Genomic DNA, 23922 nt, shown 5'->3' with positions numbered 1-23922 from the left:
TATCAGAAACGAATATCATTTCCATTTTATTTATTTGTTTGTTTATTTTGTTTGGGGAAGGGGTGAGGACAGGAATTAACCTAACAAAGTTCTTATCAGCTTGATTGTAGGTTATCTGATCAAAGCCACCAAAACTGCTTCCCTTTGCAGCTTCGTTTGAGTTCCATAAATAAAAGAAGACAAATTCAAATCAATACCCAATTGCGTACTTGGTTTGTAAATCCCAATACTCTTTAGATTGCTTTGCCATCTCTGCTCGTTCAGCCACCTGCCTCTCCTTCCAATACCCTTTGCACCTATAGGACTTCTAAGAGTTAGAAACTGATTATACTCGCAAGAAAAAAGGGAGCTTCCAAGAATTTCTTTACCTTTTCTTCACAAGTAGGTCTAGTTCTAACATGTGCACTGCATTTGCATATACTCCAACCTGCACAAGAAAGGGGCAAAAAAAGAGGTCAAATAAATGGCATGATAAATGTCAACATCTCAATGGGTAAGATATTCACATCATGAACAGAAGAGAGTAAAAGAGAGAGAACTATATAAGAGAAGGTGAATATCACTTGGTGTATTTTGTTTACAACTTTGAGATATATATATATATATATATATATATATATATAGCTATACAAGAGAGTGAGGTTATCTTAACATTCTGATGTGGAACTAAAACTATACACTATGTTCAATATTCCCCCTCAAGCTGAAACAAAATGTTGACAAGTCGAAGCCTGGAGATAGCAATCTATAATAAACCTAGGCCAACAGACTTGGTGAAGACATCAGCAACCTAGCCTTTGGAGGAGATAAAGTGGGGAGAGATAATCTAGAACGAACTTTTTCCCTGATGAAGTGAATATCCACCTCAATATGCTTGGTCCTCTCATGCATAACTGAATCAGAAGAGAGAGATATAGCAAACTTGTAGTCACAAAACAACAAGGAAGAGTCTGTCACAGGAAAGCCAATCTTATATAGGAGAGAGCGTAGCGACAGGATTTCACGGGTACCTTGTGCCATAACCCGGTACTCAGCCTCGGCAGAAGAACGTGAAACCACCACCTTCTTTTTACTCTTCCAAGAAAAAAGATGATCACCCTTGAAAGTACAAATACCTAAGGTCGATCGTCTGTCAGTCTTGGACCTAGCATAGTCAACATCAGTAAACACGGAAAGACCTAGTTGTATTCCAGATGAATAGAACAATCCCAGTCCAGGTGAGGTCTTCACATACTGTAAGACGTGATAGACGGCATCAAGATGTGAAGTCCTGGGAGAATGCTTGAACTGACTTACTAGGCTCACTGCATAGGCCAAATCAGGCTGAGTGTTGGTCAAATACATGAGGCAACCAACAAGTATCTGATACACCGAAGGGTTTGTCAATGGATCACCAGACTCTGCAGAAAGGGAGATATTTGGATCCAGGGGCATAGAAGCAGGCCGACATCCCAACATACCAGTGTCTATAAGGAGATCTAGGGTAGATTTACACTGAGAGAGGGAAATGGCCTCACAGGAGCGTGCTATCTCAATGCCCAAGAAATACTTGAGGGGTCCCAGATCCTAAATGTCAAAGGTGTCTCCCAAGTCCTTTCTAATCTGAGCAATTCTAGACAAGTCATTACCTGTAACAATAATATCATCCATATAGACAAAGATAATGGTGCAAAAACCATGGGAGAGACGCCTAATAAAGCAAGTGTGGTCTGACTGACACTGAATAAATCCCATAGAGAGAACCACATCACCGAATCTTTTAAACCATGCATGAGGTGATTGCTTAAGCCGATATAAGGACTTGCGTAATTTACACACCTTGCCAGAATACTCCCCCTAAGTAGAAAAACCGGGAGGGGGATCCATGTAAATAGTATCAGTAAGATCACCATTCAAGAAGGCATTCTTGACATCAAGCTGATATAAAGGCCAAGTGAAACGAGTCGCTAAAGAGATCAGGAGGCGAACAGTAATGAGCTTCGCCACAGGAGCAAATGTAGCATGAAAATCTTGACCTGGAATCTGCGTGAAACCCTTAGCCACCAAGTAGGCTTTATACCTGTCAACAGTACCATCTGCAAGGTGCTTAACTGTGAACACCCATTTACAGCCCACCGTGCGTGCATCGGAAGGAAGAGGAACAAGATCTCAAGTATGTTGTTGATATAGAGCTTCCATCTCAGTATGCATGGCCGCAACCCATTTGGGGTCTTGGAGGGCCTCATGAATTGAGCAAGGTATGATAATAGCATCAACCTGTCCCAAAAAGGCTTGATAACTCGAGGAAATATCCTGATAAGAAAGATATTAGGAGATAGGGTGGTCAGTAGAATAGACTAAAGAAAGTCAATCAGGAGCTCGACGAGTTTGAGAAGGATACTATGAGGAGGGAGCAGAGGGATCAGGGACTATAGGAGACATACCTAAGCTCGGTGAAGATGCTAGCAAAGACTTCGAAGGGTGCAGTCGGCGAGTGTAAACTTGTGGAGTGAAAGAGATATGGTCTTGCCTAGTGGGGACAGAGGTAGGAGGCTCAGAAGATGAAAACGACACCGGAGAAGAGGGCACTGGTACAAATGACAAAAAGATAGGCTCAGGTCGAGGAAGTGGAGATGGCATTGGCGGAGATATGGAAGAAGAGGAGTCAATGTACAATGGGGTAGACTCATCGAACGTGACATCGAGAGAGTGATAAGTGTGCCGACCAACAGGATCATAATAGCGATATCCTTTAGACAAAGAGGAATACCCTAGAAAAATGCATTGGATGACTTTATCATCAAGCTTGGTTCGAGAAGGACTCTGGTCATGAACAAAATAGGTGCATCCAAACACTCTAGGAAGACGGGAGAAAATGGACCTGTTAGGATGCAGAAGATGAAGTAGAGCATAATTCTACAATGCACGACTCAGGGTACGATTGAGAAGATAGGTTGCAGTGAGAACGATGTGAGGCCAATAAGACTTGGGGACATGCATTCCCCAAAGAAGACAATAGACAATAGACATGATGTGGCGATTTTTGCGTTCAGCCACACCATTCTGTTAAGGAGTGTAGGGACATGTTAGCTGCTGGAGAATACCCCGTTGACACAACTCAGCATGAAACTCATTATTGAGGTATTCACAGCCATTGTCAGACCTCAAGATACGAACCATGGTATTGTATTGAGTCTTAATCATTCGCAAGAAAGCCTGAAAATGAGAGAAAACTAAGCCTGAAAATGAGAGAAAACTTTGGATTTATTTTTCATAAGGTAGACCCAGGTACAAGGGGAGTAATTGTCAATAAAGGTGACATAATATTGATGTTGAGTGAGTAAGGAGACAGGGGAGGGACCCCAGACATCACTATGAACAATATCAAAAGCTGCAAGAGAACGGTGCATATGAGACGGATAAGATGAATGAACATGCTTAAATAATTAGCAAGTAGCACATTGAAAATTAAAATTCTTACAAGCTTTATTAAATTCTGGAAACAACCAACACAAATATTTAAAATTTGTGTGTCCCAAACAGGCATGTCACAAATCCAAGGTTTTTAAAGAGAAAACAGCAGAAACATTAGAAGGCAAAACAAATGCCTGAAAGCCAAAAGAGGATGCAGGACAAGAAGGCAGATCACCAAAGTAGTAGAGCCCATCCCTTTCAAAGCCCCTGCCAAAAATCTTCCTCGAACTCAGGTCTTGCAAGTAACAAGAGTTGGGTAAGAAAACCACAACACAGTTATATTGTTTGGCAATCCGGTTAATAGATAACAAGTTATAGGAAAATTGTGAAACATAATTAATAGGGAATAAAGATAGAGTCGAGGATAAACAGGCAGTGCCTTGGGTATGAATGGAATGAGAGGTTCCATCGGCAAAGCGGACATTACAAACCAACGAAGGGACAAGGGAATGTAATGAGAGATGCTTCACCAATCAAATGGTTGTTCGTCCCTAAGTCTAGTATCCAAACGGGTGTGTCACCAGGTGTGCCAGACTTACTTAAAAGGGCAATAGGGTTACCTACAGCAAAGGTGGCTATAGAGGAGGATGCAGTCGGTGCAGCAGAGACAAGGAGGCTAATCTGAGACTAAAGCTGAGAGAAATCTGGAGCAGCAGTAAGTGCAGGAGTAAGAGAAGCCAGAGGTGCAAGAAGAGATTCTGCAACAGCTCCAATGTTAGAAGGTCCCCAACCTTTGCCACGACCACGACTACGACCATGAGAGGCTTGTTTGGAGTAACGCTCCTGCAGCTCTGGGTGGACAATGAAGCAGTGCTCAATGGTGTGATTATTCCGTTGGCAGTGCTGGCAGAATCAAGTCTTGCGGTCAACAGACCTAGCACCAGTAGGGGCTGCAAGGGCAACTTGCTTGGGCACACTAGAATAAGTAAATCTAGGGAGAAGACATCGTTGCCGATCATCACCATCAATCTTTGCAAACGCCTCGTACAAAGAGGGCGCCGGGGACGTGTTCAAAATATGAGTCTGGAGTGATTTGAACTTACGTTTTAAACCCATCAAGAACTGATAAGTATGTTGACAATCTTGGCGCTTTACCACAATAGCTGCTGCCTTGGTAGGAAACTCAGAAAGAGGCTCATACTGGGTGAGCTCCTCCCACCGAGATTGGAGATAGTAGAAGAAATCCATCACAAATAAACCCAAAGAAGCATGGGTCACCTAGTGGAGCTCCCGATTGGAGCTCCTGATAAAGCTAAAAAATCCGAGCCTCACACCTTGTGTGGGCAAACATTTTGGTCAAGGCAGACCAAAGTCTATGAACAATATCGTGAAACATGAACATCCTATAGAGGCAGTCTTCCATAGAAGCAAATATCCAACCCAGGATGACATAGTTGTCAATAGACAATTGTCGGTAAGTCGGATTTGTATTAGCAAAGCAAAACTCCATTCCTAACAACCGGTCAACTTTTCCACGGCCCCCAAGATATAAGCAAAGGGACTGTGTTCAGGCATGAAAGTTGCTGCCATTCAGAAGAATGCTGGTGACCTTCTGAACAGAAGCAGTCTGAGCCAGAGATAAGTCAAGGCGTGGAAGGTTCAGAGACGAAGAGGTGGACGTGCTGTCCTTGGTAGGCATATCATCATCCTTAGTAGCCATTGTAAGGAAGAGAAATAGGCTGCGAAAGTATCAACGCAGCAAAGGAAAGCAAGTCATTGGAAAAGCCGCCGGAAATTTACCAAAAAAGTCGCCAAAAAGCTACTAGAAAAGCCGTCGATCGTCGGGGAATTCGCCGGAAAAGGTAGGAAAAGTAGTTGAAAAGTTGTCGGAAAAAGCACAAGTCGCCGGAAAGTTGGTGGAAAAGTCTCCGACCGACAAGAAAGTGGCTGGAAGTTGCCATAAAGCCGCTGGAAAGTCACTGGAAAAGCCATCGGAAGGTATCGTGAAAATAGTAGACTGAGTTTTCTGATGTACAAGATCCACTAAAAGTGGCAGGTACAGAGCATACGACTTAACCTACTATCAATAAAGCTTTCTGATGCACAAGCTCCACATACGTGGCAAGTGCAGAGCATACAGCTCAATTGAGAACCCGAACCTTAAACAAGGAACCCAACCTTGCTCTGATACCAAGAAGAGAGTAAAAGAGAGAGAACTATATAAGAGAAAGTGAATATCACTTGGTGTATTTTGCTTACAACTTTGAGATGTATATATATAACTATACAAGAGAGTGAGGTTGTCCTAACATTCCACTGTGCAACTAAAACTATACACAATGTTCAATATGAACTAAATCATTGTTTTTTTTTTTTTTCTTTTTTTAGTAGCAAAAGAAGAAGACTTTTTTATAAGAAAAGGAAGAATGTACAAGAAGGATAACAAGAAATCCTCCTTAACAAAAGAGAGAAAAAAAAAAACTACAAAAATAATAAATCAAAAGCCAACCAATCTCTTTGGATATTAGAAAACCTCACTCCTTTGAAACAACTAGCAAAAGAACACGAAAGCGAGGCAAAATAACGAACCTTCTCCTATAACAAAGGTAAGTTCAGCTTTTGCCCCATAAACAAATGAGCATATTTTTCGAGCCTCAAAACCCACAAATATGCAAAAACCCCATAAATCCACAAAGCATGTGCATCCTTCCCTTTACCAAAACCAGAAAATGAAGTGGCTAACCAATCCTAACTAACTTCAAACAAAACCAAATTTCACCAAAAGATCAAAAAGCTTGTTCTACATATGCCAAGCAAATGAGTAGTGTTCGGTGTTCCAAACTATTAAGACAAAGAGCATAGATATTAGGAGAAACTGCCATTGAAGGTCTCCTACTTTGCAACATATTGTTGGTGTAAACTCTATTAGGAACAACCAACCAAATAAAAGCCTAGATCTTTGAGGGAACTTTGGCCTTCCAATTAATTTTATAGAGCGTATAGGAAATATTAGCATTAATCAAGTAATCAACCTAGGGTTTGGAAGAATAAAGCCATGAACAATCTAAATACCAAGATCGACTATCCATCCTAAAGGAAGGAGAGCAATTCCCCAACAACATCAACAAGGAAGATAACTCTTCTACCTCCCTATCATTAAGAGTTCTTCAAAATAGAAATCCTAAGTAAATGACTTTCAAAAATCAAAAAGAAGAAAATAACTTCATTATGTCCTAAACTCAAATGATAATGTCAAAGCTTGATATACATTGTTGGCCCACAACCTATTAGCTTAAGCTTTAGGTAAAGTGGTAATCTACCATCGTATTAGAGCTAATTGTTAGGAGGTCTTAGGTTCTAGTCTCATTGCCCACATTTATTATGTGGTGTTTAAAAGAATTATTGTACTCCCTATAATAGGCGTTATCTATTGTGTGTTCTTTCCATGTGCTGTCGAACTGCATATGCAGGAAAGTGTTAAAGCTTGACATACATAGTTGGCCTGCAACCTATTAGCTTACGCTTTTAGTAAAGTAAGAATCCAATAGATAAAGAAAACGGAAATTATTTGACAAAGCAACATTATACAACTAGATGTTTCCCAAAAACGAATGCGAGAGCCATTACCCAAGAAAAAATTAGTATGAGAAACAAAAAAAAAGATAGATTTGAGAAATATACCTTTAGGGGCTTCCCAAAAACATCTGGGCTTCCCAGAAAACATCTAATTCCCAAATTAGCATCCACCCAGTCACATGCAATCCAAATTTACTTTAATGACTTTAAGCAAATAAAGGACCCCTCTAAGTAAAACCGTCATAATCATTTAGACAAGTGCTTTTAGAAAAAAATTTACCAAGACCAAGACCCCTCCAAGTGGCAATCTCTTGGAAAACTTAGCAAGCAGGAACATGAAGTTGTTATGGAAAAAAGGTGAGCAATTGGGAGCTCAGTAAACATTCTTAATCTACCCTTATTTATATAAGGATTTTAAGATGTGATTTCTTTATATGCAAGCAAAATCATATTGTCACAGACATCTCTTTATTCTAAGCAATCTCTTTATCATAAGCAATCTCTTTATCACATTCAAATAGCACATATTTCAACATAGTAGTGCTATATCAAACAAGTGCAAATTTTCATTTCAAAACAAGTGCCAATCTCTAGCCAATCACCGCGTAACGTGGAAATTCCATCGAAAGGTTTAGGGCCTTTCACCCAATGGGGACACAAACCCAATTTGCTTAAATTCGAAAATACCATTAGCACAAACAACACACAATGCCACATCACATCCAGTCATTTCACACAATAGGAATTCAATACATGCACACACAGGTCATGTTGTAGCAAGTAATACTATCATCCTTACGAGGCTAAAGCCATGGCGATCTCTACTTCCATAACAATTTCATGTTCTTGTGTCTTTCGTGCTTCCTCTAGCGCACATTCCCCTACACCCATGCATCTAGTGTTTCAACTTTCAACCAAGCAGCCACAAAAGTTCTCAAGGTGTTCAAGGCTATTGTGGAAAAAATAGACGAGGTAGAGGCCCTCCTCACACGTGCACTCATTGTGGATGAGGAGATCATACTATTGAGTAGTGTTGGGATCTCCACACAAACCTCCTCATGTTGCCAACACAACCATCATAGATTCCACACTTTTAGGGCCAAGTAAGGAGCAACATACTATATCTATGTTAGGAAAAGAGTATTTCAAATTCCAAGAGTACCAAGCATCCCAACTTTGCATCTCTTGCTCAGATAGGTAACCCTACAACTTGTCTACCAACCTGTATTTCTCGTCCTAGTCCTTGGGCTATAGATTCCGCTACCATTGATCATACAAAAGGTACACCTGATTTCTTCTCTACTGTCTAGTATCCTAAATACTTACCTTGTGTTATCCTTGTTGATGGGTCCACCACTGTCTTAAAGGGAATAGGAATTATAAATACCACTTCCTTTATTTCTCTTCCTCTGTTTTTGTATATTCCCAAGTTCTCTTTCAATCTTATGCAGTTAGCAAGATTACCAAATCCATGAATTGTTCAGTAACACGCTTCCTTGACTTTGTAGACATTCAAGATTTGAACACGAGGAAGACGATTGGCGTAGGGCATGAAGCTAATGGACTTTACCACTTTAAGCCACTATCTCCTTCTATGGCTTGCATTGCTGCTGCCACACCACTCCAAATCCACTGTCACCTTAGTTGTCCTTTAAAGGATACTTTTTTTTTTTTTTTGGGCTTAATAGGGTTATTAGCTTTCAGGGGGAATTTCTTACGGGTTTACAGTTATTTTGCTTTGTTTTGCTTTCAAATGTTCTTTCTTATATGGTTCTTCAGTTAATCTTATATTATGTTTCATTTCTCCAGTTCCCTTGGTTGCTTCTCCTGTCAGCCGAAGGGTGAGTTTCTAATGCAAATTTTTTGTTAGCCTTTGATCTTCTTTAATTTGTTTTTCCTTTGGGTTTACAGCTACCATTTCTCCAAGCTGCGGCACTGCGTGGGGCGGCGCCTGCCAGAGAAGGAGGAGGAGGCGGAGGCAGTGGCGAAGTCGGCAGACTCCGACGGGGTTAGGCTGTTAGGGTTGGAAAGAGGGGGAAGAACAAAGGGTGAAGGATTTGAGAGAAGCATTCCATGCAAATCTTGCTGGACCATCCAGCGAGATTTGCCTGCCACATGTCAACACCTGAATTGCCTTGGCCCTTTAAATCTTCCTGGATGGTCCAGCAAGATTATGTAAGCATCAAAATGGGAAATGTTTTCCCAATCAAACTATTATTTAATATTTTATTAAAAAATAAATTAAAATTGGAAAAAACTCTTACTCACAGGTCTTTTGCAAAAGGGCTTCATCAAGATTGGGGACCTGTAAAAGCTTTTGCCCCTACCCATTCATTTGGCCATCTATATTATTGCATACTACCCTGTTTATTTTCTTTCGCACTTGTCAAGCCCAATATAGTCATAATACTGCTCTTGGGCCTCTTTAACCAACAAACCCAACAAAGATTTTAACAGGCTTTTATTATTTTCAAACAACCGACCCAAACCAATATTGATCGACAAAGACCCAGGCCCAGCCCACTAGATTTCATCATCCCATCGTCCATGTAGGGAACCCTAGCTGCCTCTGATCTCAACTGCTCAGCCAAAACCTTTGCCTCTAGCACCATCAATTGCTCGTGCATGGCAAACCGAAGGAACTCCTCTTCATATTACCTCCACATCGAACACAGACCACCTCCCGCACACCCTTAGAAATTGATTGCCCTCCAGCAACACCTACCTTTCCTGAAACTACCTAACTCCAGGATTGATTCTCATTGATCATCTTACTATCTACTCCAATAGAGCCTGACAGAAAAGAACTCCTCACAACAACAAATTCATCCCCAAATCGAGACCAACCATCACCTTTTGGTCCTTAAGGAACAAAAATGGATACCTTTTACCCTCCATCCATGCTCTAATACCAAAAATTCCCTTGTCCTAGTCGCATGAATCCCCATCCAATAATCAACATAACCCACCCTGAAGCTTCAAAAGCCTTCGCTGAACCTACCAGCAATATACAAGAACACCTGTGAAAACCATGTTACTGCAGCTGAAGAAAGTTGTACCCACCAATTGCATTTACGATTCCTCTCACGAACAAACAGAGCTCCAATCTTCCTCCCTACTTTAACCAAACTCAGATCAAAGGACTTTCCTTCGATTTGGACCAAGCAAATGCCCACCATCAATAATTAATGGCACCATGGTAATGAGCAGAAGTGAGATGAGCGATGGAGAAAACATTGCACAAGAGAAAACCATCGCAAGACTTCTTTTCCAACTCTTAAACTTAAATGGGTGCCAATCCAAAGAAAACATGACGAAAACAGATCTAGGATCATAGATAAAACAGAAAATAATTCAGTGAAGCAGATCCAACAATCCCACTGCAAGTCTTCCAAAGAAACATGACAAAAAAAAAAACCAACAGAATTTCCACTGATTTTGGGCACATCCACATTCCACCAAGCACCCTCAAAAGAGAATTCCACAAGTTCCAAGCAAAAGAACAATGAATAAATAAGTGAGACACATCCTCAACTGTTTCCACACACAATACACAAATCTGTAACAAGGCTTCAGAATGCCTCCTACTCTGCAACAGATTGTTGGTGTTAACTCTATAAGGGTCACCAGCGGAACAAAAGCCTTTATCTTAGAAGGAACTTTGCCTCCCAAATACCCTGATAGAGAGGAAAAGTCATGTCAATCTTAGTAAGATAAGAAAAGAAATATTTTTACAAGAATATTCCCCTGAAGAATCCAAAGAGCAAACTCTTCATCACACCTACTGGAGAACTCACAACTCTCCCAGAAAAATGAAAGAAGACAGCTCCTCCACCTCTGCCATTCAAATCCCTTCTAAAGTGAGTCCCAAAAAAAGCATCCCTCTCAACAATAAGAAAAGAGGGAGTCGCATCACTATGATGGAAAGAAAGGTGATATGGCTGAGCAAAGGAAGAAGATAATGCTGCCCCACCACGCAAACACCTTCCTGAAACCTACCAGGATTACCTTTCCCCAAATGGGATTTAGTCAAAGGGGGAAAAAATAAAAAGAAAGAGGATAAATTTGAGAAATAAAGCTCCAAGGACTTCATAAAGACCTTCTGACTCCCTAATTAGCATCCCACCCATTATTTTGCAAGCCAAATTTACTTACCGTTCCTGACCAAGAGAATTCACTTCCAAAAGAAACCTCACAACCATTTACCTTAGCCAAAAGGGAAGTGTAGACACCAAATTACCAAGACCCAAGTCCCAACCCATATCTTCCATAGAACTACACAACACCTCCCACCTAACCAAATGATCTCTCCCCTCCCCTAAACCTGACCAAAGAAAATCCCTCATAATCCTCTTGATCTTTTGAGCTAACCATATGAGAAGAAATAAATAATACAACAATATAGAAAGGGTGGTGTGAACAAAGACTAATTCTACCACCTAAAGAAAACAGTGCTCCTTTTCAACCATCCAACAGCTTTGCAACCTTAGATTCCATTGGATTTCCAAAGGCTAATGAACGGGGCTTACCACCCAAAGGAATTTTTAGATAGATCAATGGACACTCTTAAACACCGCATCCAGCTAGGGAAGTTATCTCCAAAATCCTCTCAGGAGTAACACTAATAGGCCCAATACCACTCTACCTCAACTACTTCCAAGATCAAAGACTCAAATATTTGCAAAATAGTGAGAATGTTAGTAAAAAGTCAACATGCCCATTATATCATCTACAAACTTCAAATAAAACACTACAACCTCTTCCTTACCCACCTTAATACCTCTCACAATCCCCTATATACGACCCTATTATCATTCTGCTCAACACATCCACAAAAAGGGCAAAAAGGAAGGGGGATGATGGATCTTTTTGCTTAATCTCCTAGAAGAAGAGAATGAATCTTTAGGCAGCCTATTGACAAGCAATAAAAAATAAACATTGGATAGGAAACCCTAATGCAACTTCTCCATCTAACTCCAACACCTTTCCTCCCTAGTATGCAATCCAAGAACTAACACTATCATAAGCCTTTTCAAAGTATAATTTAAACAAAATGCCACTAGTTTCTTATAACGAACATCCTCCACTACCGCATCAGAAACCAAGATAGCATCCACAATTTGCCTTCCTCCCACAAAAACACTTTGTGCAAGACAACTAGTATCACTAAGGACATTAATCAACCTATTAGCATGCACCTTACTTATGATCTTATATACACTACATACTAAACTAATAGACCTAAAAGTCGAAACCTTAATAGACTTATTCTTCTTCAAAACTACACTTACCACATCTCAACACACCCCGGGGGGAAGAAAGTATCTATGCTAAAACCATCAAGCCAGGAAGCCTTATCCCTCTCAATACTCAACCTCCCTACCTCCTCTTCCTCAAAATGCCTCATCAACCAAGACATCTAAATATCCGAGATAGGACTCCACTCCAACCCCTTAATCACATGTCTTTCCAAAATCTTCCTTTATAACATATTTCTAAAAAGATTAGTGACCTCTTCTTCTACCATCTTCTCACTAGTCACCATTAACCGATTCCTCAATTCCATTTCTATTACATAATTACGCCTCATTGGTCCATTTGCCACCTTACGAAAAAATTTAGAATTGCAGTCCCCCTCCTCAACCTATTTTAATTTTTTTTTTCGCCTCCACCTAGCCTCCCACAAAAGAACAGTCTTTAGATCATTCTCTTAACTAACCATCCTCACTCTCTCATCTTCAGAAAGCCCCACCTCAATCTCCTCCTCTCAAACACACTCAACTCACTCAAAATGCTCCCTTCTAAAAGCTTCAACATCTACCAACACCTCTAAATTCCACATTTTTAGCTCCTCTTTCAACCCTTTAAGCTTCTTCATGAACCTTTCAACCAACATCACAACTACTCCAAGGCTCCATAACCAAATCACAAAAACCATGATTTTCCATCCACATATTCTCAAGCTAAAATGAAGATCAAACCTTTCTAGACTCCAACCAAATGGGCAAATGATATGAAATTGGCCTAGCTAAAATCTACTAGCTACTGCTATGTTCCCCCCCAACAAACAAAGTAAACCAAGCATTCTACAAATTAATTTCTATCAAATGACAAACTCTAAGGAAGCTATCCAAAACTGCATGCTAGCCAAAAACCTCACCTCCGCCTTTTTTTAAAAGGAAATCTCACAACATTAGAGTCACTCCGAGCACCCACCTTGGATAACACAACCCATACATAGGCCGCATTCCTCCCAAAACTAGGAAACATGGATACTTCAAAAGGGTCAAAGTATTTGTATCAAACACAAATACATTTTGGACACAACCGGATACATGTTGGACACGTATCATAATCCATTTTCTATTTTAAAATTCACTAGACACGTTCAGCTATGGCTAGACACATTTGGATACCAAAGGGGTATGCACAGGATACAGGTTGGGCATGAAATGCTGGCATTTTAGGGCCCTTAACAAAAAAAAAGAAAAGTTGAGATACAGAACACTATAACGAACACAGTTCACAAACAACTAAAGTCTAAATCGTAGGCTCTCTCTCTCGCAACGAACAACCTCCCCCCTACCCTTAGAACCTCCTCAACCTTTGTCACCGAACATTGCACAGCCTACGAACCTCCTCTTACCCTTAGAACCTCCTTCCCAACCTCCATCACCAGACATCTCACAGTCTTCAAACCACCCTCCCAGCCTCCATTGCCAAACACCTTAGCTTCATCGTAATCGTCGCTAGACATCTATAAGCCTCTTCTCTTCAGTCTTCTAAGCACAGTGCTTGCCTCAAAGCAACAAAACCCTTCTCTTCATTCTTCTTCTCTGTGTTCCAAACTGCAGCTTTGTTCAAGAAACTTGAAGTCGAACAGCCTGTAGAACCTACATCGAAGCTACTTCACTCTTCCCTATTCTTGCAAGTTGTAACATGAGTCCCTCCCTCTTCCCCATTTTCTTACCAATTTTTTTCATTTAAAAGGAAAAGCATGCCTAAATATATTTATTTTTAGATTAATTAACTAACGTATCCTCACCGTATCCTATCCTTATTTTTGCAAAATAGTCGTATCTCCATATCATTATCATATTGTACTCATGTCCCAAGTCAATATCTGTGCCTTCTAGTCCCAAAATTGAGATCCAAAGTAGATCTAGATGGGTCTCAAACCAAAGTAAATCACTGCTGCCCCCTACCATCCACTTCCAACAACACTAACAAGGAAAAGAACCGCTAATGCAGTCCACTAATTTAGCCACCTAAGTGTCCCAATGAGCAAGATAACACCAAAAGCCCCTTGAGATGGATGTATAGCCCAATCTACCTCTACCCTACCAAATTTACCTAATAATGTCCCCTTTCCTCTAACATTAAGATCTCGGAAGAATATGTAGCCACCACTTCCCTAACCAAACCTTATTCTTGAAATCTCCTAACTTTAACATTCCAAAGCATGAACATCATATTTTAACAATCTTACCCTCCTTTTCAACCCCCCCCCCCCCCAACCCTATAAATGATTGAAGATATCAAGATACTATGCTTTTCAAGACTTTCTCAACTATCTTGTTCTTTCTCTCATAGTTCTTTGGCAAAACAGCCACTTTAAGCTCCTTATCTAAGGGACCCATCAACCTAAAACTCATAACTAGAAAGCCTTGCAGATCTTGATCATCTCTCTCACCCCCTAAAGTACACAAGATAACACATTCTTTTCCCCTTTTGTTTCCTCCATTTGGCACGTAGAAAAATTTAATAAATTAGTCCCAGACTCCCACTACTTGGAATGGGAAGAACACATTTCATAGTGTTAGAAACCACTCATTGAGCAATTGCAAGAGAGATCACTAAAGGTTCATCCAATCCACTCACTCTTAGAAACATGAAGAGCTGAATGTGAATTAAAAGGAACAAGGGCCAAAGAAGCTTCCTCTACTACAGCATTTTGATAGTAAGTGGCTTCCTTCAATTGGCAAACACCAACTACGCATTCTCAAAGGTCTGTCTGAATCCACTTCAACCCTTTTGGCCCTCTTGCTATCTAAGAAAGTCACATTCCCCCAATTCCACAACATCAAAGCTTGTCACCTAACAAATTCATCCCTTAACACATAATTTTCAATTAGTTGATCTAGCAATAGATCCCTTTCTAATTCACTCATACTATCAAGGTCATTGTAAGACCTCACTAAATTCTTGGGATGATGGAGAATTAAGACCATTATCCCACAAAATCACCTCCTTCCCATTCTCAAAGGCTTTAGTCTTGACTTCTTTTAATTTAACAATATTATGCTCTGTTTGTAAGGCTTGATACACATTGTTAGCCCACAACCTAGTTGCTTAAGCTTAGCTAAAGTGGCAATCTAACATGGTATCAAAAAGCAACAGTTGCCAGGAGGTCTTGGGTTCTAGTCTTGTTGCCTGCATTTATTGCTTGTTTGTTAAGAATTATCTTATTCCTTGTAATGCGTGTTGTATATCATTTATTTACCTTGCCATGCGCAATCAGGCTGCACGTGTGGGCAGAGTGTTAAGGCTTATATACATTGTTGGCCCACATCATAACAGCTTAAGCTTTAGGTAAAGTGGCAATAGAGCACTATTGATTCTCACCATTACTGAATAGACATCAATCATCAGCCTCTTAATACAACAAAATCACTAAGAAGAGGGCTTTCTTTAACCCCACCTACCCCATCCAAATTGCAGCTGAAATTGGAGCAATCTCCTCTTGATACCTCTTCACCATCCTCTTAAAAAACATCTTGAGAGAACCTTCCACATACTATTGTCTCTTCTGCCTCAGAATGTTTTCGAGACTTACGCAGCCCTTCTCCATCGAAACAGGTTTTGAAGCCCTGGACTTCAGCTTCTATTTAATAGCCCATTCGTATTTATTTTTGCCTCTAACAATCTTTTTCATATCCATTGAGCTGGCCTTACATCCCTGCTACTGGACCCAGGAACAGGCAGCCCAAAGCCCACCTCATTATTATAAAATTGCGGCCTAGCTCCTTCAGCACTGGCAGGCCCGATATGAGAAGACTAGAAATAGATATAGCAAAACCTAAGTGCACACGACAAGAGTTGGGTGACTTTGCCAATTAAATGTTTCTAGCAATTTTCTAGCAAAGAACCACGCACATCAAAAGGAAAAAAATACATAAAAAGAAAAAATAAGAATTTATTAATATATTTCTCAATACAAATGAAAGGAAACAAAAGCTGAAATATAAAGACTTTATGTACAAAGTGACAAAAATAATTTCATTTAAGTATACAGCAAAGGTTTGTTTGTATTCTTACATTTTCCATAAAATATTCCATACTAAAATATTGAAAAGAGTCACAGAATCAGAGGGGTGTAAATGGCATCACCCCAGCAGGTAATGTAAATACTAAATAGTATCAATGAATCATTGTGGTCATCTAAAAGTCACCTAAGTTTTGGATTTGGATCATATCAATGTGATTTTATTCACATCATAATACTCTAGAAAAATATTTTGCACAAAAAATTGAATTTGGTAATCTTGAAACTTAAAATGTCTACTCTGAAAGAAAGGCAAGGGATAAGTTCCACCATCTGATCAATTCCTTTCAAAGAAAGATCTATACAGATGGAGAAGGAATTCTGTGAGATTAAGTGGATAAGTACCACGCGTGTAAACATTCCCTGGTTTCATCCATTAAAGATTGTATGAAAAAGTACAAATAAATACTGACCTCTCTACAAATAGGACACTTAGACTCTGGGTTAGCAGCCTTGAGACCTTGGAAGATCATCACAGAAGCAGCTGAGCAAGCACACAACTTGCAGAAAAGATGGCCACAGCTCAGAGCATATGGATTGAAAACTATATCCTATAACATAACCAACTATGAGTAAGAGAACAACTACGCCCCATCCCATGCCTTTTCCACTTAAAACGCAAACAGAAATAAGCGGTTACCAAGCAAATTGCGCAAGTCAGGTTATATTCTAACTTCACAGAATCTGGAAGCTTTAATGTCATCACAGGCTGCATAGCACCAAGATCACAAGAGAAGTGACTAAAGACCTCATCAGAGTCTCCACTATCAGATCTGTTGAAGTTCAAATAAAAAGCTCCCAATTCTATAATCCAAGGTGATTGCAAAAGCTCAATACGTTCGGCTCGCATCTTTGTCTTAAATTTCTTGCCATTTACAGAGCTATGTACCTGCCAAAACCATGTAAATCATTGTCCAACACAAAAAGACAGCAACTAAAGAAATCTAAATTAGCTTACTAATTCCATCCAGTACACACTTTATCATATTTCTTAAGGATTTTCCGAATAGCAATTGCATTCATCGTAACATATTCAATCAGCATCCGACCTTCTTGTACCATGATTTGCTGATCATTTTTAAAACACTGACGCAATCGTAGCACATATCTCTGCAGTCCACTAGCAATATGAAGATCAAGGAGATGTCTGACTCTAGAGTTAAAGCATCCAGCTATGTCTGAAGCCTCTTTCATCAATTCAGAGAAAAACTTCTGATCACACACTGCAAAACACTTAAAGCAACATTATTTTTTTATACAAAAAGAAGAATTATTCAATAGAGAGAGGAGAAAACTAAGTGAAGGATGAGGATCCTCCTAAAAACAAAACAAAAGGGAGGATGGAACACCATTCCAAAAAAAAAAAAAAAGACCACATTAACATATTGATATGAAAAATTACCAAGTTGTGAATTATATTTATAGGACCAAAACTAAGCATAGCTATTACATTCCTCTTCATAGCAAAGATCATATTGATGAGGTTTCTACAAATAGGTCTCTTACATAGGAAGCTAAACTATCTAATGTATGTTGTGACTTGTGAAGATAACCTCATTGAATGAAGGTCAAGTCATAAGAGTCACAAAGTTTAACATATGCATGGTTGACCAACTGACCCTATTACATCTTTCCAAAAATGGTCACTTGGATTCCCATTCCTTTTTCAAGCAAAAACATTTTGCCGATCATGCTACTTATTTTGGAAAAAAAGTAGACATGCAAGTTATTAACAACAAAAAATATAATAACACAAGTCATGTTTGTCAATCCTTCTGTATCTCTCCTCTCAAAGCTATTTCTTCCTCAGTTCTGTTCTGCCATGGCTGTCAATCAACATGACAGAGAAATGTCTCAAAACTGTCCAAATTGAAGGGAAACCTTTTATCCGCGATTAGAAAACACGGGCAAGGTGGTTTCATCTTTATGATTGAGAGGAATCCAGCTCAAAATGACTGGGTCGGAGTATCCTTGGCAGCATCAAAATATTCTTCCAATGGCTTGTGCTCAATGTTTGGTCATTTGGGGATGCATTTAGAAGAATAAGATTTGTCAGGGTGCATTATTGGATGGCAATCAGGCCTATGAAAGGAGATTAAACTTATTATAGTGCAAAATGTATTGATTATCATTTCTGTCCAAAATGATGATCTTACTGTCTCATATTATAGACTATTATTATGCTGTATATGCTCGCTACTCAAATGTTGTTGGCTTTTTTATTCCATATCATGGAGAGCGATATCATTTAAACGAATTGCAAAACAAGGGTGAAAGGAGACGTGAGTTATTTAACTATACGCACTCATTATTGGTTTATGTAATAGAGAGAGGATTGGCATGCTAAAACTTTGATTTCCTATTTTGAAATCAATACTGAACTACCATCTAAGGCAACAAAAGTTTTCCTATAGCATGTTGTATTTTGCACAACTTCACTAAAATGGATACGGAGCAGATAAACATATAATATAAAATGATTGAAAGTTTAGGATGAAATTGGCCTTGGTGTGCCACAAGAGAACTTTGAGGTGGATATGTCATGTCAAGGTTTGATGAGTATGGTTAGGGAAGCCATTTCCAAACAAACGTTGGATAACTATAATAGTAGTCATAGGGCTTTGCTCCTATTAAGGTCAGGTAACTTGTGTTTAAGTATCAAGTTAATTATTTATAAGCTTATTTTACATAAATCTTTTATGATAGATATTTTACTTAGATATAACATGCTAATTAACTTGAACATTTTATTAATTTTTTTCTTCTTTTATTTTTGTAGGTGGACTCATATGACAAAGGAAAAGAAGATGGAACTTAGGATTTGGTTAATGTTTAGGATAACTGTTTAATAATACAACGGACAATTTAGGATTTGGTTAATTTCTAATCTATTTTGTATTTATGGTTTCTTTAATTAGCTCAGAGATTTGTGTTATATATTATTAGGACATGGTACATTTTGATACCTTGGGATTATGTGTTTGCTACAAAATGCTTCTGTGTGCACTAAGAATCAATTTGAGAGTACATGAGAATGGAAAATGTAGATAAAAACAGTGTTTTAAACATGTTCTAAAGCTTTCAAACTTTTTTATAGGAAGAAAACAATCACAATTTGAAACAAATTTTCACATTTTTTAAACTAAAAATTGTTTTCCATTTCTAACGAATGAACATCTTCTCCATTTTTTTCACAGAATATGAAGAGTGGAAAATAAGATAAAAATTGGAAAAGGAAAATAGAAAACTATTTTTGGTAACTGAGCAAATAGTAGAGGTTCCGTGCTTGTTAAGCTTCTGTTAAATCTTGGTATGCATTGTTGGCCCACAACCTAACAGCTTAAGCTTTTAGGTAAAGTGGTACTCTAACATCTTCGTCACAATTACATAACTTTTGCTAACCCTTAGAGCTCAACCTTTGAATCAAGAGTGCCTAGAGACATAGAATTCTTCTTTTAACATGTGTGATGTGTCCTAGTTCTATCCATACAATCATACAGCTGGTTTTGAATGGTTCCTTTTCCAATCTCGCATGAAACATCAGTGCCCATTGACACAACTCCACCTTGAATGATTGTAAAGGGAGAATTGGGACAAATGTGATAAGAACAACCTGAACAAGTATCCGTTTATCTTTGGAACTGCTACAATCAGTGACTTCAGAGACTTCACCCACCAAAGTATATCTCGACACTAACTTCTATGAGTTGTGTTTCTTGCTTCCTTTTTTCACTTTGTTGATTGCTTCTCAACCTACAAAATTTTAATTTAATGTGCCCTTCCCCTTTGTAACAATTACAAGTTAAATTCCTTTGTCAAAATTATAATTTATATATTTATTTCTTGCTGCCCAAATTACAGCCCTACCTTTAGCTACTAACCCTTCAAACCAAGTGTCCTTTGATGTCCGAACTCCCAATCAAATTCTTATCTATAAATTAATTAAAAAATAGAGATGCTTTTTAACATCCTCAACTAAGATACAAAACAGACATAATGAGATTCTCATAAAAATGCTTCTAAGAAAGTGGCAATGAACACAAAAGTATAAGAGCTTGATCGTCATCATCTTTTTAAGATTTTAATATCCAAATCCTCCAAATCCAAAATTGTAGAATTAAATTCATCGGTAGGTCTTAAAAAGAGCTTTCCTTCGGGCTTCAGCCATGCATAAAATAAACAAATGCTGCTTGAGATGGAGTTTACTCATGAGAGACTGTAATATAAAGAGAATCCAACTTCAATTGCAAAATGACAATGGAATCATCATGAAGGAGCTTTCATGGGACTTCATTTGGCAAATATACCACAAATGATGCAAGAGTGCATCTATTCTTTCATCTTGAGCCATGATGCTATGCATTTCTACTTTTCAACCAAAGCTTCCCCCAAACCTTGCTGAGTCAAGAGTGTTTTCATCTTGACTAGCCACAAAGTGAAACTTATGACGTGATGGAACTTATCAATATCAAACTTCATAGACATCCTAACACTCAATGCAATAAAAAGTACTTTTCTCCCGCACCAATTTGTGGCAAAAAAATATAAAAGTATCAATCCAAGTTAACTAATTAAAGAGCAATAATATAACAAAGTAGGGAGGTAAAGAAAAAAAATTGGGGGCCCATGCACAAATTTACATAGTTTGGTTGTAAAGCCTACATCCACTAGCACCACAATGGGTAGAAACCTGTCATGAACATGAAAAAGTACAAAGGAGAGCAAATTATGTTACACACTTATGTCCTAAAGCCTCAATTACATCCATAATTCACAAAAGGAACTCATGTAAAAATTTTAAGAAAACTTAACAAATTTTAAGAGAAGTTCCCAGAAGTTCTCTATCAAATTGCACAAGATGAACAAATGTAATTGGCAGTACAAAGCAGTTTTTTCAGAGAATTAGACAACTAGCTCATAAATCATCAATCAGGGAACAAAAAATTCTGTACAGGAAGAAAGCAGTCAACTTGTTAAAACAAATAGGTCAACCCGTACTAACAGAACTGAGCCACCAAATAATAATAGCTTTGGGAAATAATTTAATTTAGAAAAGGTTTATGGTAAAGCTTTATGATGCTTATTTCTTTCCTCTCATTTCCCACTCTCTACCAAGTACAAGCAAAGGAGAGAAACATCAATTTTCTTTCCTTCCATTTTTACACCTCTCCTACCAAGCACTGGTGCATTGAACATACATACTGGGTACCTTAATGCCATTTGGATCAAAGATTTTGTTTGAAAAAAAGGAAAGAAAAGGAAAATAAGAAGGAAATATATTTTCCACTATATTTTCTATCTACATCAAATAGTATTAAAAATTATATTCATTTTATATGTTAACATTTAATTTTTCTTAATTCTTAATCATGTAAGAATAATTTATTTATTTTTTTATGTGGAGAGAAATTACAACCAAAAAAACATGTTCTTCTTATTTTCCTCTCCTTCCCTTCACTAAAAAGGGGCCTACGTAGTTAATTATTATGCTTCTAGCGTTTACTGTTTATCAGCAGTTACTGGTTTCTCCACCAATTTAAAATCATCCAAGCCCCAATTGCTTTGTAGCCATATATACAAACAGAGTCACTAATGCATTGCCCATTACTGTTTCAAACCCGTTATATATACGTATTGATAAGTGAAACACTCGTACAGAAAATAACAAGCATGCAGTCTTAGGAGAGATCCCATGGTTAAAGTTTGAGAATGTCATGTCGGAGGTTTCAGGTTGGAAGCCTAGACAAGGTGAGAAGAAGTATGGAATGGGAAATGGGATACCTTTGTAGTGTTGTCCAGGTCAAGTATAATCTCCAATTGAACACCGACAACAAGCTCAAGAACAAAAAAATGCGAAAAGAGGGAGACAAAGGGAGGGAGGGAAAAAAAAAATAGAAGGAAAAACTTACACGGGCAGGATTCACATTGACACAGCCCTGACAATGCGTCCTTCTCATTTTCCTGTTCAGTATCGCAAGAATGCTGCAATGTCGTGCAAGTCCGACAGCTCTTTAGGACTTTCTTAAGCCGCTTATATTCAACGTGAGTGCATTTACCTAAAAACCACTCCTGATCTCCACGCAGATACTCCATAAAAGTCTCCCCAAATTTCATCTTGGCGTCCAGCAATAAGAACGAAACCCAAAAATTCTTCAACTGAATTCCCAGAAAAATACCAAAACCATTGAGAAAACGAAGCAGCTCAAACAACAGCAGCAATCTAAATCCTTGGAGGAGATGTCGAAGAAGAAGGGGGAGCAGGAATTGAAGAAATGAACTGTGAGGGAATCAGTTCAAAATCCCCTGAAAATTATCAGAGAATAACAGTTCTTTCTTTGAGAAGAGAGGAAACCCCGGATTTCGAGCTAGGGCAGGACACCATGACCGCTCTGCACGGAGGTGTAACCTAGAGAGAGAAAGAGTAGTCCACTTGTAACCTGCAGAGAGAGAGAGAGTCCGAAGAGAAACGGTTTAAACCGCAACGAGTTCGAGTTTTGCAAGGCGGAGGGAGCGCAAGCATTTCGTGTTTGATTTGAACACGCCACGTGTGAAAACGTGGCCACGCGTGGGAAGTCCTTCCCCTGCTGTTTGGTTGCAATTAGACGTCCATCACAACTTCACGGCGGAGAACTAGATAACCGTTACTGTATAATATTATGAGGGGCGAACTCGGTTCGGTTATGACTTGAACCGAAAACCGTAACAGTTATAATATGAGGGGTGAACCGATTCGATAACGACTTAAACCGAAAATCGAATTAAAACATTTGGTTCTTAAAAATATGACACTAAAACCGAACCGAGTTTTAAAAAAATTAAAAATCATCTATTAAACTGTTCAATTTGATTCTTTTCGATTTTCAAAATCTTAACTAAACAAGTCATTAAGGTTATTGTAATTGGAATCAGCCCAAATGTGTACAAGGCCCAACTAAATTGAAAGCCTACCATAAGAGGATCCTTGTAGTAGAGAGCATTGTGGGGGATTTATAGGAAGGGAAAGGAGTTCCCAACTTCAATTGAATTGATGTGGGATAAGAATAAAAGAAGTGGCACTCACAGCTGCATTTTTCTGTTCATTCTTCACTCCACAGTGGCATAGCTGCATTTTTGCACCAATATTTGACCTTAAGCTGCCCATTTCTCTTGGAAGGCTTGGATGAGATGGATGGTCTCAGGGGGATTCAGGGAGGGGCAGGCCGTGGTAGTTTCTTTGTCGAAGAGGCAACAACGGAGAGAGGAAGGACCTCGAGGAAGATGACGGCAGTGGAGGAGAGCGAAAGATGGACATTGTGAAAAGCCATACAACAGTGATGTCATATGAAGATTCCAACATTTACGTGCACTTGATTCAAAAATGTTATAGATTGTTATGATTCTCTATGCATATTCTATTTAATGGTCCTTATTTTATGTCTTCACTTTAATGGTGATGTCATATAATTATTATTATTTTACCCTCATAATTTTTCATCTATGTCGTGGTAGACTTTTTTTTTTCTAAATTCATATGCATGTTTTCATTAAATTAAAAAAAATAATCACCTCACATTAATGCTCATAATATTATTTTTAAAATATAATTTAAGAATCATATGTTGAGTTTTAGAGTTTGCTTTTAGATATGA

The 23922-nt window shown here is 38.7% G+C and overlaps 1 protein-coding gene across 2 annotated transcripts; it reads right to left on the bottom strand.

Annotated features, from left to right (window-relative positions):
* LOC131167095 (probable E3 ubiquitin-protein ligase BAH1-like) lies at nucleotides 1–22910 on the bottom strand. 2 transcript variants are annotated; one of them, XM_058125901.1, is made up of 6 exons: nucleotides 22204–22910; nucleotides 17273–17517; nucleotides 16935–17183; nucleotides 16708–16845; nucleotides 369–427; nucleotides 1–296 (listed from the first exon to the last, which is right to left on the bottom strand). In XM_058125901.1, exons 1-6 carry the CDS (start codon nucleotides 22406–22408, stop codon nucleotides 191–193), a joined length of 1002 nt encoding a protein of 333 aa, XP_057981884.1. In that variant the 5' UTR covers nucleotides 22409–22910; the 3' UTR covers nucleotides 1–190. The 2 variants fall into 2 exon arrangements, with proteins under 2 accessions (XP_057981884.1, XP_057981892.1); XM_058125909.1 differs by having other exon boundaries at nucleotides 17354–17517; nucleotides 22204–22756.
* Between the last annotated feature and the right edge of the window lie 1012 nt (nucleotides 22911–23922).

Source organism: Malania oleifera, chromosome 1 (genome assembly GCF_029873635.1).
Source record: "Malania oleifera isolate guangnan ecotype guangnan chromosome 1, ASM2987363v1, whole genome shotgun sequence".
Taxonomy (NCBI): domain Eukaryota; kingdom Viridiplantae; phylum Streptophyta; class Magnoliopsida; order Santalales; family Ximeniaceae; genus Malania; species Malania oleifera.
This window is presented reverse-complemented; position numbering and strand designations above follow the sequence as displayed.